The sequence below is a fragment of the Trematomus bernacchii genome, unplaced genomic scaffold, assembly GCF_902827165.1.
Source record: "Trematomus bernacchii unplaced genomic scaffold, fTreBer1.1, whole genome shotgun sequence".
In the NCBI taxonomy this organism is placed as follows: domain Eukaryota; kingdom Metazoa; phylum Chordata; class Actinopteri; order Perciformes; family Nototheniidae; genus Trematomus; species Trematomus bernacchii.
Window position 1 is genome coordinate 13,855,681 of NW_022987547.1, and position 16,840 is coordinate 13,872,520.

General features: G+C 43.3%; 1 protein-coding gene across 5 annotated transcripts in view; it reads right to left on the reverse strand.

Annotated features, from left to right (window-relative positions):
- Positions 1-16,840, reverse strand: part of cdk5rap2 (CDK5 regulatory subunit associated protein 2) — a 46,106-nt gene that overhangs the window by 463 nt on the left and 28,803 nt on the right. For 3 of the 5 annotated variants that reach the window (XM_034123475.1, XM_034123474.1, XM_034123477.1), the window contains exons 33-50: positions 16,342-16,443; positions 15,782-15,924; positions 14,911-15,314; positions 14,537-14,769; positions 13,878-13,929; positions 12,177-12,346; positions 7,416-7,805; positions 6,652-6,777; positions 6,422-6,538; positions 6,011-6,200; positions 5,241-5,362; positions 4,571-4,786; positions 3,873-3,962; positions 3,520-3,773; positions 1,464-1,622; positions 1,231-1,369; positions 869-915; positions 6-746 (exon numbers count right to left, since the gene is read on the reverse strand). In XM_034123475.1, the coding sequence (XP_033979366.1) occupies positions 678-746; positions 869-915; positions 1,231-1,369; positions 1,464-1,622; positions 3,520-3,773; positions 3,873-3,962; positions 4,571-4,786; positions 5,241-5,362; positions 6,011-6,200; positions 6,422-6,538; positions 6,652-6,777; positions 7,416-7,805; positions 12,177-12,346; positions 13,878-13,929; positions 14,537-14,769; positions 14,911-15,314; positions 15,782-15,924; positions 16,342-16,443 (3,023 nt within the window). In that variant the 3' untranslated portion in view covers positions 6-677. Of the gene's footprint in view, positions 1-5; positions 747-868; positions 916-1,230; positions 1,370-1,463; positions 1,623-3,519; positions 3,774-3,872; positions 3,963-4,570; positions 4,787-5,240; positions 5,363-6,010; positions 6,201-6,421; positions 6,539-6,651; positions 6,778-7,415; positions 7,806-12,176; positions 12,347-13,877; positions 13,930-14,536; positions 14,770-14,910; positions 15,315-15,781; positions 15,925-16,341; positions 16,444-16,840 lie in introns of those variants that run through there. The other 2 variants (XM_034123476.1, XM_034123478.1) reach the window with 2 other exon arrangements.

Sequence of the window (16,840 nt, forward strand, 5' to 3'; positions counted from 1 at the left end):
GAATCAGAGCGAGATCAGGCAGGCACTAACAGTGGTTTGAAATATTTAGCCACAGACATGCAAGGTAGAAACAAAACGTGTTGCTCGCAACATCAACGAAACAAACGGATATTTTAAACTGCTTGCAGACACATGCATATTGTGACTTTCTGTTATTTTCAACATATTATACTATTACTTTTGTTGACGTACTATAATGTATTTTCTGATGTTTTCGACATACTATACTATGACTTTTTTAAATATATTTTTTACATAATATACAATGTTGTTTTTTCTTCGATTTTCGACTTTTTAAGACATACTACACTGTAAAAGAATGAGTGAATTGTACTGTACTTTAATGACTTATTTTACCCTGACCTTTTTGAAAATACTGTGACATGACTCTTTTTTTAGGAATACTATATTATGGCATTATTTTGTTAGACTTTTCTGACATGCTACACTGACTTTTAAGGACATTTTAATCGTATAATTTACTAGAGGTTCGCAAAGTACGTGGACTGGTAAATAAGAGAGCCAGCCCACGATTGAGGGTCTCACAAAAAAAGAACACATAACACAAATGAGTAAATCTGAGTAGCTTATTATGAATTCATATTTTGGTGCTTGTTTCATGCAATAGGTAATACCAACTAAAAAGGGTCTCATGCATCACTCTCAAAGCCTGCAGCTCAACCACACTGACCTCCGTCTGGTCCTCCAGACAGGCCTTTCAGCCCAATTAGGGAGCAGTAATTTGTCTATCATCATTTAAAGTAGAGAAGGGAAAGAAGAAGGATTCACTGAAGCAGAATGTACTACTGAGGACCAGAACATTAGTTTGACATTTAATAACTGGGGCAGGCTTTGTTGGTAAACTCACCTCTAAATTCCCTCTGGCTTTCTTCAACACTCCGTGGGTTAGATACACTAGAGGGGGGACATCATTCACATTAAATACAAATACATAGCCTAGTTATTTTATACACGTAAACAGAAGAGCTTCAACGGATTATTATATCTTCATTATCAATTATTTTCAGATCATTTTTATTATTTATAATTTAGTCAGCAAAAGTTAGAGAAAATTGTAAAAAGGAAATTGTAAAGAACACAGGGATATTCAGATATATAAAACACAGAAACAGAGTAGCAGATCCTCACATTGGGAGAACAATCAGACCTGTTGGTACATAGTAGATGAACTGTCTAAGTCAAACCAGATCATCTTAAAGGTAATCTCACGCTGATCGATGATGACTCGCTCCATCCCCTCTTTCAGCTGGTTGGTTGTTCGGAGGCGCTTCACCGCTCCGCTCAGCATCCTCTCCTGCTGGGACAGCCTGCTCTTCAGTCTGGATATCTCATTCTTCAGCAGCTCATCCTGACACCAAGGATAAGAAGATTAGGGTTTTCGTTGGGTAGATGATTCCTAACTTACTTAATTAGAGGCAGTTTATGTGTGTGTGGACATCTACCTGCTGGTTGTTGCCCCCGCCCCCTGCTGGGCCCCCTGCTGGGCCCCCTGCTGGCAGAGAGACCCTCCACACCAGTTTGAGCATCCGTCCCGCCTCCTCCATCACATGCTGCATGGTGTTCACGCTGCCCGAGAAACTCTCCAGATGCTGCTGGTCGACCTATGGAGAAGGACACAACATGGCATTTAGGTGTATGACTCTTTATGTGTCATTTGAGCAAGCTGCAAGGATACAGTATTAACATTTGTCTCAAAAAAGTGATAAAAAAAAGTTGTAATTTACTATGACTATTCTTTACTCTCTCAAAAAAGAACATATGACAAATTAAAGTAGTATGTATGACGCGGGCACCTGGTCATCTACAGGGTGCGTTCTAAAAATAGCTAAATCAATAAATAACTCTTGTCTTACATGAATAACAATATTTGTTTTTAAATATCAGGGGTCTCCTCTCCTCGGTGAGAGAAGCTGCTGCGGGGGGGCATGCTGCAGGATCTCCGTGAAGTGACTGTTTTCAGGATCGGTAAATGAAATGCAACATTCAGAGTGCATTTACGACTTCTGATCACTTTGCTGGGAGAAATGTTTCAAAACGGTCTGAAGTGTTCCTGCTGGTTCGTCTCCGTGTGTCAGCAGAGCGTCAGGACAGGGACCCTCCTCCCTGTTCCTATCCTAACGCAGTGTTCCTGCTGGTTCGTCTCCGTGTGTCAGCAGAGCGTCAGGACAGGGACCCTCCTCCCTGTTCCTATCCTAACGCAGTGTTCCTGCTGGTTCGTCTCCGTGTGTCAGCAGAGCGTCAGGACAGGGACCCTCCTCCCTGTTCCTATCCTAACGCAGTGTTCCTGCTGGTTCGTCTCCGTGTGTCAGCAGAGCGTCAGGACAGGGACCCTCCTCCCTGTTCCTATCCTAACGCAGTGTTCCTGCTGGTTCGTCTCCGTGTGTCAGCAGAGCGTCAGGACAGGGACCCTCCTCCCTGTTCCTATCCTAACGCAGTGTTCCTGCTGGTTCGTCTCCGTGTGTCAGCAGAGCGTCAGGACAGGGACCCTCCTCCCTGTTCCTATCCTAACGCAGTGTTCCTGCTGGTTCGTCTCCGTGTGTCAGCAGAGCGTCAGGACAGGGACCCTCCTCCCTGTTCCTATCCTAACGCAGTGTTCCTGCTGGTTCGTCTCCGTGTGTCAGCAGAGCGTCAGGACAGGGACCCTCCTCCCTGTTCCTATCCAAACGCAGTCTTTTTGCTTTATTTATTCTCAGAGTACCAGAATGCTACATGGTAACATTTAAAATAATCTTTATTGGCTTCCTCAATAATTCCCCCCCCTCCCGCCACATATAATGTTCCTGCCACAGCGTCTGTAGCCTGGCTGTACGTCCTGTGTCTACAGGTGTTGCTTACACATAGGGAAACTAGTGTGTACAAAAATAAGGGGGCACGCAATACAGTTTGATTTCTATCTGAAAAATGTGTCCCCACCACTTTTCAAAACAACGCCCATTGGAAACAGTAATAAGTACAAATAATGTTCTTATTTGGAGGAAGATTATATCAAAAAAGTAGCCCTCCAATTTCCTCGTGAGTCTTAAAGGTCACCTTTTATGCAAAATGCACGGATATAAAAGATACTGTCCTTGATGACGCTCCAAAGGGGCGTGGCCAGCAGCAGCTCGGTTACATTTAAAGGGCCAGACCCAGAATCAGAACTTTAGTAACAGGGCTGGAATAGAGGGGGATGAGGCATGCTGGGTGATCTGTTTGGTATTTTGAGCAAAACACTTCAGAGACATGTTTTGTAAAGATATGGCCCTATAATATATTGTTCAAATATAGCATAATAGGTGAGACAATAAGTGTAAATGTCAAATTTAAAGGCATTTTCTTTTAGGAGCAGTTGGGTTGAATATGATTACAAAGGATTTAATACAAGAAAACATGTAGGTGAATGATCACAGAGGAGTGAGGGGGTACTTATAGAACGGGGACCAGCTCAGATACCACTGGTATAGTATCATATCACAAAGTGCGAATAAAACATCTCCAAACATGATACTTGGTGTGTACCTTGTTGTCAGAGCCCTGCTGTGTGAGTGTGTGCAGGCTCTCCTGCAGGTGTGCGTTCATGCTGCGCGACAGCTTCCGTCCCTCTGAGATCTGCTTACGGAGGGCGTTGTAGTCCTCAATAAGACCCAGAATATGGCGGCCGCTACGATTGGCCCACATGCGGTGGCCGGGCACCAGGCGAGAGGGAGCGCTGTCCCCAGAGCTGCTGCTGAACGAGCCCCCCTCCACCTCCGAGTGAGAGCCACGTTTCTCTTCTGAAAACATGTTTGAAAACACTGTCAGTTGTGACCACATGAGAGCGACACCAGCTTTATTTACTGTTATTATAATGATAACATCATTGTTTTTCTCACCATGGAGGACACTCGTGTGTTCGTTGTGACTCTGAAATGAGTGACGGAGAGGATCGCAGCCTTCACGACCTGGTGACCTGCCTCCTTCATCTGAGAAGAAAGAATACCAGTGTCTTTATGTATACTGTAATGAGGGCCAGTGTCCTATATTACCCTGGTGAGGGGTGAGAGGGGTCTATACGCAGACAAAACAGGTACATGTCTGGTCCTATATTACCCTGGTGAGGGGTGAGAGGGGTCTATACGCAGACAAAACAGGTACATGTCTGGTCCTATATTACCCTGGTGAGGGGTGAGAGGGGTCTATACGCAGACAAAACAGGTACATGTCTGGTTCTATATTACCCTGGTGAGGGGTGAGAGGGGTCTATACGCAGACAAAACAGGTACATGTCTGGTTCTGAAAGAGAGTTCAATACCAAAGGTTGAATCTGCCAGTTACTTGTTGTAGCCGTTTAGCATCTGCCGTGTCATGTTAGAATAGTACGCTCTCCCTCTTCCTGTGTCCTGTCCTCTCTCCTGTGACCTATGACCCTATTTATACACCCTGTGCAGCTAACCCCCACCACCAAGTGTTCAAAAATAATATTGCATTTTATTGCATCCAAGCAAAATAAAAATGCCAGCAATGAACATAAATGGCTCCTACATATACCTATCACCCGTGACCAGCCTGTGGGTGTGTGCCCTGTGTTTACCTGGGGAGGACAGCAGGTAGTTGATGTTGATGGTTTCAGAGCGGTGGGGTCCTCGGAGCAGCTGCTCCTCCAGCCTCTGTCTCAGGGCGGTGTTGGTCTGGATGCTCCTCTCCAGCTGCAGACGCAGGTGTCTGATCTCCAGCAGCAGCTCGCTCAGGTCCAGCGAGCCGGAGGGCGGGAGGGGGGCGGGCTCCTGGGACCCCTCACTGCGTTCAGCTGTGAAAACAGGGAAGGAGAAGGAAACATCAGCTCCAGTGCTACAGGAAACCAACAGGAAAAGGTTCAGAAAGGAAGCAAAACACCACTTCATATAGTTTCACCTGCACTCTCTTCACTTTCTGTGACTCTTAACAAATACAAATAATGTAGTCATGTTTTCTCCAATGTTGACCTATTATCAGACTATCTTCAAAAAACTAAAACAAATAAGACATGTATTTAATCTCTATGTGAGAACGCCTGAACTTCATATACATTTTGATATCGTTTCATAGTTTAAAGTCTGAGTCAGGCTACAAACTTTGATGAGGGCTTGAAAGATTAAAACACATCTTTTACATTTAGAAGACTTCTAGTTTTTGTTCCGGCACACTGTTGTGTCTGACCGTGTTAAAGTCTAAACTGCATCACGTGACAATAGGCTCTTTCTAAATGTATGAAATTGCTTTACCGTTGTGTTTACGATCTTCAGTCTTGATCTTCTCGTAAACTTGCAGCTCTACTCGTAGTGACTGGAGGAGGTGCTGAGAGTCAGACAGCTGCTGCCTCTGGAGCTTTACTTCACACTGACACCTGCACACACACACACACACACACACACACACACACACACACACACACACACATCACCACCACACACACACACACCACAGCACACACACTACACCCACACACACTACACACACACACACACACACACACACACACACACACACACACACCCACCACACACACACACACACACACACACACACACATACACACATCCACACACTCAAACCACCACACACACCAACACACCATCACAGCATCACACACACCACACACACACACACATTATATAGTACACGAACCACACAACACACAGGAAACAATAAACACGAGGAGGGAAAGGAGAGGAGAAGTGATGCTGGACAGTAAACTAGGACTGCCAGGTTTCGTGTTTCAGCCTCACTCACCTGTCGGCAGGAGGACCGCGGGTCATGAGGTCACAGAGGACCGTCTTTATAGCATCAAATGATCCGGTGTTGTGTTCATGGAGTAAGCCAACAAATGTATACCACTATCCTGGTTTCCCTGTCGTACAAATAGTATGGAATAGTGATAATAGTATGACTCTTGACATGCTATGTAGTAGCTTTGTGTAGTTTCAGGTTGCATGAAGGAGAGTCGGGACAATAGATACTGCTAGGAGACATTTAGAAGTGTGTGTGAGTGTACCTGTGCAGCTCCTCCTTGCTGAAGTGCAGGGACTCCTGCAGCTGGGAGTTCTCCTGGCTGCTGAGCTCCAGCCTCTCCTGCAGGCGGCTGTTTTCCTGCCTCAGAGCCTCACACTCCCTCCTGCTCTGCTCCAGTTTGGCCGTCCGCCTGGCCAGAGTCTCCCGTAGCTTCTCATTCTCCTTCTGCTTGTCTGAAGGAATTAAAAACACTTCTATATTAGTGAAAAATTAAGTTGAAGTTAGTTTTAAGCACCTATTAGCGACATATACTGTATGTGTACATTTTAGATAAAGGTATGGGCAAAATAACAACAAAATCAGGGAAACAATCATCTCTCTACGTCAACTGTTCTATTAACTGAAAAGATGTGTTATAGGTTAAAGTGAGCTTATATGACAAGGTGTGTTTTACCTCGTGAGCCCAGGCTGAGCTGATCTTTCAGGGTTTGGTTTTGTCCCCAGAGGAAGCGCACCTCATTGGCCAGCTGACCCTGCTCCTCGTTGCCGTGGATGAAGATGTTGGTGGCTGCTAAACACGGGCACACAAAGAAGTACTTTTGTTTAAGGAAATATGATTAGAGACAAACCCTTATGACAGACATAGAGAATGAAACGCATCCAGGTGATTTGAGGTGTGGTTACCTGGGTCTTTCTCCACCTCTGCCAGTCTCTTCTCCAGCTGCTCCCTGAGGCGGTCGTTGGTGCGGATGCTCTCCTCCAGACGCTGTCGCAGTGCGCGGATCTCCTGAAGATGTTCTGCCAGCAGGTCTGACACACACATGCACACAGCTTGATTCAAAGAGATGAAGTATTGCACTCACATAAACTACAATATGAGAGAAAGGCGTGGTTAAAAAAAGTCACTCATTGGCACCACGAAAGGTTGAATCTCACTTAATTGTCCCTCCTGGCTCCCTTACAGTCAAGAGGGTAACAACAACAGTCATTTATTCATCTTGTAGTGGTGCCTATCTTCAGTCATAGCATACCGGGTATACTGTATGATTACTTTTGCAGGGGCCCCGATTGAAAAGGAGACCAAACTAGTCAAATGCTTGTTTTTAGCCCAACTTATCCTGACTTTCTGGTCAAAATTCATTTAATATACAGGCTTTGAGAATCTCTTCCACCAATGACATCATTCATTTCTTTTTAAAACTCAAGTGAAGGGAAACTCCATCCAGTATTATAATTATGCACGTTTAATAACAACCAAATCCCAAGATGTTACAAAACCATGAAACTACAAAGCCCAAAACACAATTTGTCTTTAAATATCATAAGCTGAAACACTGTAATAAAAGACAGAAAGTGTTGCTTTTGAATTTGACCCCCACTATGGTTGTGTAAATGAATAATTATAAGAAAATAGAAAGTCTAACTATCTGACATGACCCCATGTTTACCTGAATTCATGGTGCGAGGCTGATCAGCAGCGTTCCTCTGTGAGCCCAGGTCTTCTTCTGGTTTATGGTCTGCCTGCGGTCCTGACCCGTCCCGCTCCTGGCTGTGATCCGGCTCCTGGCTGTGATCCGGCTCCTGGCTCTGATCCCGCTCCTGGCTGTGACCCGGCTCCTGGCTCTGATCCGGCTCCTGGTGGTGGGAGCTGCTCTGGGCCATGATGGAGCGATGCAGGTCCAGTTCACTGTGCAGCGTGGCGTTCAGATCCTCGCTGCCCCTCAGCCGATCCTGCAGTCGCACGTTCTCCCTGTGCAGGCCCTGCAGTCTGCTGACAGCGTCCTCCTGAGCTCCACCTACAACAGCTGCTCCCGTCCAATCAGAGAGCTGCCTCTGGCCTAAACACATAGAGGTGGTCAATTAATAATTACAACTTAAAAATAGATGGTAATTCCTTTTTGTGTCTTTTTTTTTTACATATGTATGGGAAAGCCCTTTCTGGCCCCCCATATCATTCCTCATTAAATCCAAAAATGAATAAAGAGTAATGTTGCACCTTCTATATGTGCTCTTAAACCAAAATGTCATCTTCTTATTATACTCCATGTTAGCAGAACAAAGACCCTCTGAGACTTCTCGCATATCCTCAGGCTTCACTTGTCTCTGCGTTAGCCTTCACTGTCTCTTTTCCCAAGGGGAAACACAGTTTGAGGATTGAACCGGGTAGGTGGCACTGAATAATGCAACTTTAAGTGGATTGAAACTTGACACCTGCTCTGCCTTTGGTCGGCATGCTTTGTGGTGCGGGATGCTTCACTGCACCACAATGGATCTGAGTGGAAAAGAAGTGCCATTACAGGCTGAGACTAGAAAAGAGGGGCTGTGGACAAGGAGTCAGATAATCTCAATAATTACAATAAATTGTAAAATATTTATTTTTAACCCCGAAGCATCATTCGGGACAATTTTGGATTTTTAAACTTTCAATTATTTTGGTTCTGTATGGCATACATGCTGGCGGGTGTGAGCTTTTTTTAAGTTCAATTTCAGCTCCTGTAAGTCTAAAATAACTTTGTATGGAAAATACAGAAGCGCAGATCTTTAAGGACAAAAAAACAAACAATCAAACCCCAATTATTTATCTCATTACAATTACAGGTTTAAACTAGAAAATGCATTTCCTGCAGAAAATGCGTGCGAATGCTGTAAACTGTGAATGAATTTAGCTGAAAATGCAGAAAAATCTGAATATGTTATTAGCTGAATGGTAGCTGCTTTTAGCTACAAAAATGCAGAAAAAGCTTAATATTTAAAAGAAAAGATTTAACCTCTTAAGCCCTGAGCCTGTTTTTCAGGTCTCAGGCTCGAAAATGACATTCCCAGAACAAATGACCATATCTTCCCTTCTAAAAGGGTTAAATTAATCATCTTTTTTCTCAAAGTAATGATAAACCTGTGAGTTGGATTTAGAAAAGTCAGAATCAATATAGATGTTTTTTATTTTAAAGAAAATTCAGATTTTACATAGTAAAAAACTGTAAATTATAGTGTCCGTCCAAAAATTATTTTTTACAGATAGTGAAAACTACCCTTGGATGATGGGTTAGTAGACTAAAAGCTTTAGGAATCCAAAGTACAACATATAATAAGTACCCTGTATCAAGATTGATGCAAAACAAGTGAAATTTGACCTTTTTAGAGAGATTTAGCCAAAAACCCCCACTTCTGGGGTCATTTGGGTGGATTTGACCTATCTCTGGCCCCCCTTACTCGATTTTGATGAATGAAATCTCTTTATAACCGCTAGAGCCAATGGAATCGAGGGAAAGTTATATACACACCAACACGTTAACAAATAAGGAGTGAGAGTGACGCGTTACCAAAACCGGAAGCTGCATACACTCTGGTGGCTACCATTAGCAGCTAACTTTTCCGCTCCGATTTTTACATAAAAAATGGAATTATGGATTATAAATAATTTTTTAAAAGGCACAGGTACATTATCAACCTATGGATCAACAGTTGTAGATTTTTTTTTTTTCGTTTTAATGCCATTGAACACGTCTTTTGACCTAATTGACAGCTACGGTGAGACGATCTGCCGTAAAAGCTCCGTAAAGGTACGTGTTGTGATGTCTGTGTTTGCTTCCCCTGTCGCAATTTAGGATCGCTCAGTGATGATAATATACCTAAATAATCAGTGGAGTCTCAGCTTTAATCGGCTATATTGTATGTGCAGCTACGATAAGTAATAAGGGTATTTTTATCTTGAATTGTGTGCCGCAGTGCGTTAGAATTTTTTCGCTATGGGGTCATTTAGACGCTTCTTATGAGACTTGTGTTTTGTTTTGGTAAAAATGGTTCATATCTTCAGTTAGCTGAGATTCTTCCCGTTAATCTGGTGCTATACATTAATAGTTTCATAAATGTTAAGAAGCCCTGAGACATTATCTCGAAAACAAAACGGTGGGAGGGGTCCAATGGGGGGACCGCCGTGCTTAAGAGGTTAAAAAAACATGTATAGCCTTGATGTCCTGAAATAGCTGAATAATGTAATAGTTGAATGGTTTCTGCAGCTGAAAATAGGCTGAAGGAGTTAAATATCAGATGTAAGTAGTAGTGAATGAATTTGTATTAAGATGAGAAAAGAAAGTAAAAAGGCTTGGGAAAGCAGCAGAATATTTGAACTGCAAACTTTTGAACTAACTTGATGGTGAATTATCTGTCGCGATGGCAACGGCATTTGATGACACCCCATAATACGCTTAGATGTGTTGATGGCTGCATCGTTACCAAACCTGTGAAGTTTTGGGCCATTTCGAGCATTTTCACTGAAGTTATGAGAAAACCGTGTTTCATGGTGAGCATTGTGTTGCCATGGCAACGGCATTTGAAGAAATCTCAAAACTGTCCCGTAGATGTCTTCACGGCTGGACTGTTAGCACACATGTGAAGTTTGAGCACTTTTTGAACATTTTCATAGGAGTTATACATTACATTAGGAGGTTACATTACTCTCTCTCTTCTCTTGATCACCCTCTCAATCTTCTATCGCCCTCTCTCTCTTCTCTTGATCGCCCTCTCTCTCTTCTCTCTCTCTTCTCTTGCTCGCCCTCTCTCTCTCTTCTCTTGATCGCCCTCTCCTCTTGATCGCCCTCTCTCTCTTCTCTTCATCGCCCTCTCTCTCTTCTCTTGATCGCCCTCTTCTCTTGATCGCCCTCTCACTCTTCTATCACCCTCTCTCTCTTATCTTGATCGCCCTCTCTCTCTTCTCTTGATCGCCCTCTCTCTCTTCTCTTGCTCGCCCTCTCTCTTCTCTTGATCGCCCTCTCTCTTCTCTTGATCGCCCTCTCTCTCTCCTCTTGATCGCCCTCTCTCTCTTCTCTTGATCGCCCTCTCTTTTCTCTTGATCACCCTCTCTCTCTCCTCTTGATCGCCCTATCTCTCTCTTCTCTAGATCGCCCTCTCTCTCTCTCCTCTTGATCACCCTCTCTCTCTCCTCTTGATCGCCCTCTCTCTCTCCTCTTGAGCGCCATCTCTCTCTCCTCTTGATCGCCCTCTCTCTCTCCTCTTGATCGCCCTCTCTCTCTCCTCTTGATCGCCCTATCACTCTTCTATCACCCTCTCACTCTTCTCTTGATCGCCCTCTCTCTCTTCTCTTGATGTGTCTGTGAGAGAGAGGGAGATTGTGTGTGTGAGAGAGAGAGAGAGAGAGAGAGTCTGTGTCTGTGAGAGAGAGAAATAAAGATATTAAATGTAAGTAGTAGTGAATGAATGTTTACAAACACCTGTGTGTGTAAACCCAGAGATGAAAGGTTACCATGGTGACGACTTATGACGATTTTCCAACTGCAGCACTGAGTCCCATTAAGAATGCATTGAGGATTATATCTGACAATTTTGCCACCTGTTCAAAAACTATGGCTCCTATCAAAAAATGACCAGACCGTGAGCATCAGGGAACCCCAATGAACTGATATATGTTGTTTTTTTTGGTTTTGTGTGTAAAATGTGGAGATGGGAGCAGTTTGTCTAAAGTGTACTTCTCTCTGTTCTGAAGAAAGTTCCGGAAAGATTTAACATGGGAATCAATTGGGAGCTAGCTGGACTTTTTGTCTCTTCATGCCCTCAAGAGGCATTTTGTTTAATTTTTTTTCATTTTCCAACCTAGGAGAGGTTTTCCTACGTTTTTCATGAAAAAATATGTCTGAGGAGTGTAGGGTTTGGGAAATATGGCAAGTTTAAAACATTTTTGGGGGAGAATTTGAAGAACTGCTGCACTCTGTTTTGAGATCAAAGCACTCTAGACTTAACGAGCTGCTCCATCCACACTCCAGCCGAAAAAGGCCTCTCTACCAAGCTCCAAACTAAGTTAATTATCTCAAAAAGTGTAAAAGATATCAAAAATAATTTTGAATAGCTGAAGGTGTTGTGATCATTTGAAAGTTGGAATGAAGTGTCTAGCTGAAAGTATGTGGAAGGAGTAGCATTTGGCGCAAAGTGTAGGAAAAGAGGATTTGAAGGCATCTCCCATTGACTTCAATGTTAAAAAAAAGAGTTTAAAAAGCTGAATATTTCAAAAAGTATAAAATATGGTTAGAAATGGTTAGAAGGTTTAAACTAATATGTATTTAAAAGGATGAAAAAAGATTAAGGGAAGTAACCGAGTTAATCTTGGCTTTTGACTATAATCAGAAATAAATAATTGAATGATGAGTATGTTTGAGATTTACATCTGCAGCTTATTTGAACATTATCTTCATGATTACTTTGGGACCGACTGCCACTGGGTGTAGTCGGGCTGCTGTGGCAGGAGGAGGTTCTGTCTGAGTGGAACAGGTCAGAGTGAGAGCCCTGGTGGCTGCTGGGACTTCTACCTCTGACCTGGCTCTGCAGACTCTGGATCAGACAGTTCTTCTCCTGCAGCTCTTTCGCCAACCTGGAAGGAGATGGGAAAAAAATGATGTCACGACTTGTTCTCGAAAGGAATTAACAGCTGGATTTGATCCATTACATCATCTCTGCTGGGCGTTGGAGAGCAAAACAATTGAACACAGTGAGGATAATCACACATCGTGAGGAACAGCACCAAAAAAAAAGACTCAAGACTAAAGGTCAGAAACACACAGCTTGAACGATGGAAAGGGGTTCACAGCACACGTCATGCTGTCTGTCAGGATCAAACCCTCTCACAGGTCCAGCTGTTCCCGGGTGTTTTCAGCCAGCAAGAGGTTCTGCTGGACGAGGAGGCCGACGTGCAGCTGCAGCAGCTCTCTGTCCCCCTCTAGCTCCAGACGCAGGGTCTCTATCTCCTGCTGGACTCTAGCCGTGCTGTCAGGAGGATCTGCCATGCTCTGCTCAGAGAGCAGTGATCCCTGCTGGAGCTGCCCAACACTACCCACATCACACATAATGTCGATTCATTCATGTCACTAGTATTAACCACTTAAGTTTATTATCCTAACCTATTGGCAGGCAATGTGTAATATTGGTGTTACATGGATGTAATGCAGGTGTAACAAGGGTGTATTCATCTGTAATAGGTGTAATAACAGTGTAATGGGCTGAAATAACAGTCTAATATGGGTGTATCATAGGTATAATAAGGGTGTCAAAAATAGCAATCAATACATTTTCAAAAATATTTATATGTGAATGCCCATTAAAGGGTTAAGACACAGGAGCTGTTGGAAAATTAAAGTGTGCATGTCATCATGTAGCTGCAAAGTCAATGTTTCTGTCAATACATCAAAATAATGAAGCTATTTTAAAATGGCCGATGCTATGATCGAATTCTAATCAAAAATGTTACTATAGTCATATTGGTGCTAAGCTTGATTTGCATTCTGGGTGATATAGCTTGAATAATTGTGAATAAACGAATGAACATTGACATGTGGTTTGTGTGTATGTGTGTGCGTGTGCGTGTCTCTTATTTTCAGAGACACCGGTGACCCAGTTGGGGGGCAGAATAACCTTAATGTTTTGGCTGTCACAGAGGAAATTAGGTCAGCAGCAGGACGCTATTCAAAATCAACAACACACACCGCTCGGGGTCATAAGGCAATTGGCTGGGGGTGGGTGTGGGGGGGGGGTCTTTAAAAGGGTCATGGGACAAAACGCCAAAACAGCACAGCTAATGACCCTGAAATCTCAAATGGTTACAATGTGCAGTCCGACCTTCAGAAACACAGAACTGGCTCAGAGAAAGATGCAAAACTGGTCAAACACATCTCACAGACTTTGACAAATTACTGTCAAGCACCTACTTAAAATTAAGTTTTGATTAGGCGCAGGGCTGTTTGTTTTCGTTGCAGCTAGTATCCCAGTACCCTTACAATATAACAAATGAGATGATTCTGAATATTAGAGATATTGTTTTCCACCATGATTAATCACACAACAAACACACAAGCAAATAAATGAAGACATTGACAATAAGTTAGGGCAGTGTGTGAGTTAAGACGCACCTGCGAGACAGTTCCAGGGCTGCCACGTCCTCGTTATCCAGACGAGACTCTCCTATCAGACAGAGGAAAAGATGCTTTCAAGGCCCTGTCTGTGAACATCAGTAACGGGTGACTGCTCTCTTGTGTTCACGTCTTTCTGCTGGTGCCTAGTGCTCTTTTCTTTGTTGAAGCATCCATACATTTCTGAACAATGGGCAAAAACTGATTCAAATACAGCTATGTTTAAAACTAACTTCGTGCCTTAAACCTTTTTGCGATAGGAAGATTACATATTTGCAGTGAAACTATTGGTCGTAGGCAAGCAAGAAAAACTTAGATTTGTAATTAGTTGAATACAGTTTAGGGTGTAGTTCCTAATACAAATATTTCAGATTCAGAAGGAGCTTGAAAAATGCGACCTTGCATGGCTCCGCTTAAACCGGAAGTCTCTACATGCCTTAAACCTTTTTTAAACTAATATTAGGTATTTAGTCAGAGAGCCTTAATTCATTTTGTATTAGTATTTGTGTTGGCTGGAGACACTGTATATGTGTTATGGGCCCAGAAACCAAACAGAATGTATTTACAATATATTACAAACACATCTAGAATTGTAGAGAGTTCATTAATCAAATATCAAAACTGTGATTCTGATAAGCAATATTTCTCCAAAGAGCTACCTTTGTCCAGACGTCCCTCCAGCCTGTCCAGGATGCTCAGGCTCTTCTCCAGCTGCTCTTTGACGGCCTCCCCTTTGTAGAAGTCCACCTCGCTGGCCTGCAGCAGCTCCGTGAAGGCCTTGCTCAGCTGGTCCAGCTGTCGGCGCTGCAGGGCTCCCAGCCGGCGGCTCTCCTTAATCTGCTGCCTCAGCTGGGACAGCTCCCTGGCCTGCGACTGCACCAGGGAGTCCAGTCTGTGGGGAGGACAGAATGAGGGCAAGCAAGGGGGATAAAAACAACGGAATGAGTCAAGATTTGGTTCAAAACATGTGTGCAACTTTCACTCAGTGCATTATCAATATTACAATATTTTCACATTGACAAAGAGTGTTGACCTTGCAGGTGAGGTGGAGCGGCTGCGGGACTGCTGCTGCTGTTCATTTGTGCTTCTGTTCAGAGCCCTCTCTCTGTCCAGTCCCATATTCAGGAGGCTGGTTTTATCCTTCATCGCCTGGTTCTCACCCTCCTTTTTCTCCCCTAGCTGCCCACTTCTGTAGCTCATATCTCGGCTCTTGTCCTCTCTGTGTATCATTGCTTGATCCCTGATGGTCGAGGGATCAGGGGGGCTGGAAACTAGGTCACTGGAGAGAGAGTTCCTACGCAGAAGACTTTGCATTTGCAGGATGAGTTTGGTCTGGTTTTCCAGCTGGACCTTTAGCTCTCTGACTTGTGCCTGGAGCTGCAGAGGGTCCTTAGAAACACCGTAGTCATCATAGACCTGCAGGCTCTTCAGACTGAACTGAAAACAGACGGAAGGGCTTCAAAATGTATTCCAAGTCAATTGTGATCACATTTCTGGTAAACAAAATAATTAGTGTCGCCTTCTTTTGTGAGAAACGCAGAGTTACAGATTTCTCCATTTAATCAACTAATCTATTTGTAGACCAAATAGTTTTAGTGTTAGTCGACTAAGTTGAAGTTATTTAGACTAAAGAGAGTCCTAATCCATGCGACTAATGAAGGCATGAGGCTGCAGCTGGTCATGGTGTGTAAGTGGACAACATTGCTGTTAAATACATATCCTATATTTACGTGGGTTTTTGGTTTTGGAAAGGCTAAAAGAGAGACTGTTTAAGCATTTAAACTATTTAAATAATGAGTACCTTTGCAAACACAGGGACAATTCAAAAGCTTGACCAACTTGCTGTGCATTGTTAGTTATAATTATTTAGGGGAGGGGTTCAAAGCAATAAGTTAGATGAGTACCTTGGCAGAGCTGAGAGCGGGGGAGCTGGGATATGGGGTGCTGGAGGTGGAGTCCAGGTTCTCAGTGGAGGAAAACGTGGCCTGATCGTGTGGGGAGGGCAGGTTGGAGGCGCTGCGGCTGGGCTGTACACCAACCTCTAGATCTGGCAACACAGGGGACACAAAACAATCAACCAGGGAACAAGAAAACATTACAAAGTTGAGAGAAATAAATGGTGACTGTGACATAAAAGGATTTGAGATACAGTTGGACTGTGAAACAATAAGACAAGAAATAAAAGTGTAAAGGTTAAGGAGTGCTCGAAAAGACAATCCCAAACTTCAGAATGAAAACATGCAAGAATTTGTCATGGCAAACATATTGACAGTTCATTCAAATGTGGGAATAGTGCAGAGAAATACCAGGTTAACGCCAGTAGAGAGTGTGGTTATGAGACCCAAACAGAAAACATTTCTCCAGGTGAGAGACAGTGTGTTACAGTGGCCTTATCTCAGTCCTCATGCAGACACATAGAGAGAATCTACAGTAAAGATTAGTGTCCACTCAGCAGGCCGTCTACCTGTGCTACTGCTCTCTTCCCTATCGTTCTCACTCTTGCCACTGGTTTCGTAACCCAGGTCCTGCAAATCCACCTGCACGCCTTTGTCATCCTGCTCCAGAGCTGGCAGTGGAGGCAATATATGTCGGGTTAGGACGAAATTCACATGTACAGATTATTTTCTCTTCATGGTGTTCATGATTCATTTGGATAAGCAAAAGGTTTTAACACATCTCGTAAGGCTGTACCGAATATATATATAAAAAAGTAAGAAAGCATCTCATCTGCATTTTCACAAAAAGTTTGCATTCTGCACATAAAAAGTGTAATGCTAAGATAATGATTTTTTGTTCAGAATGAGGATTCTGTTTGTGAAAGAGTTTGAAATGTTTTTAGTTTCCAAAGTTTCCTTTAAAAACCTCAATAGACGCGTTCAGTACAGCCCTACTTTGAAGAATCTTAAAATCATTACAAATTTGAAATTGCTCATGCACTTTCAACTACTTTAAAGCAACAAGAA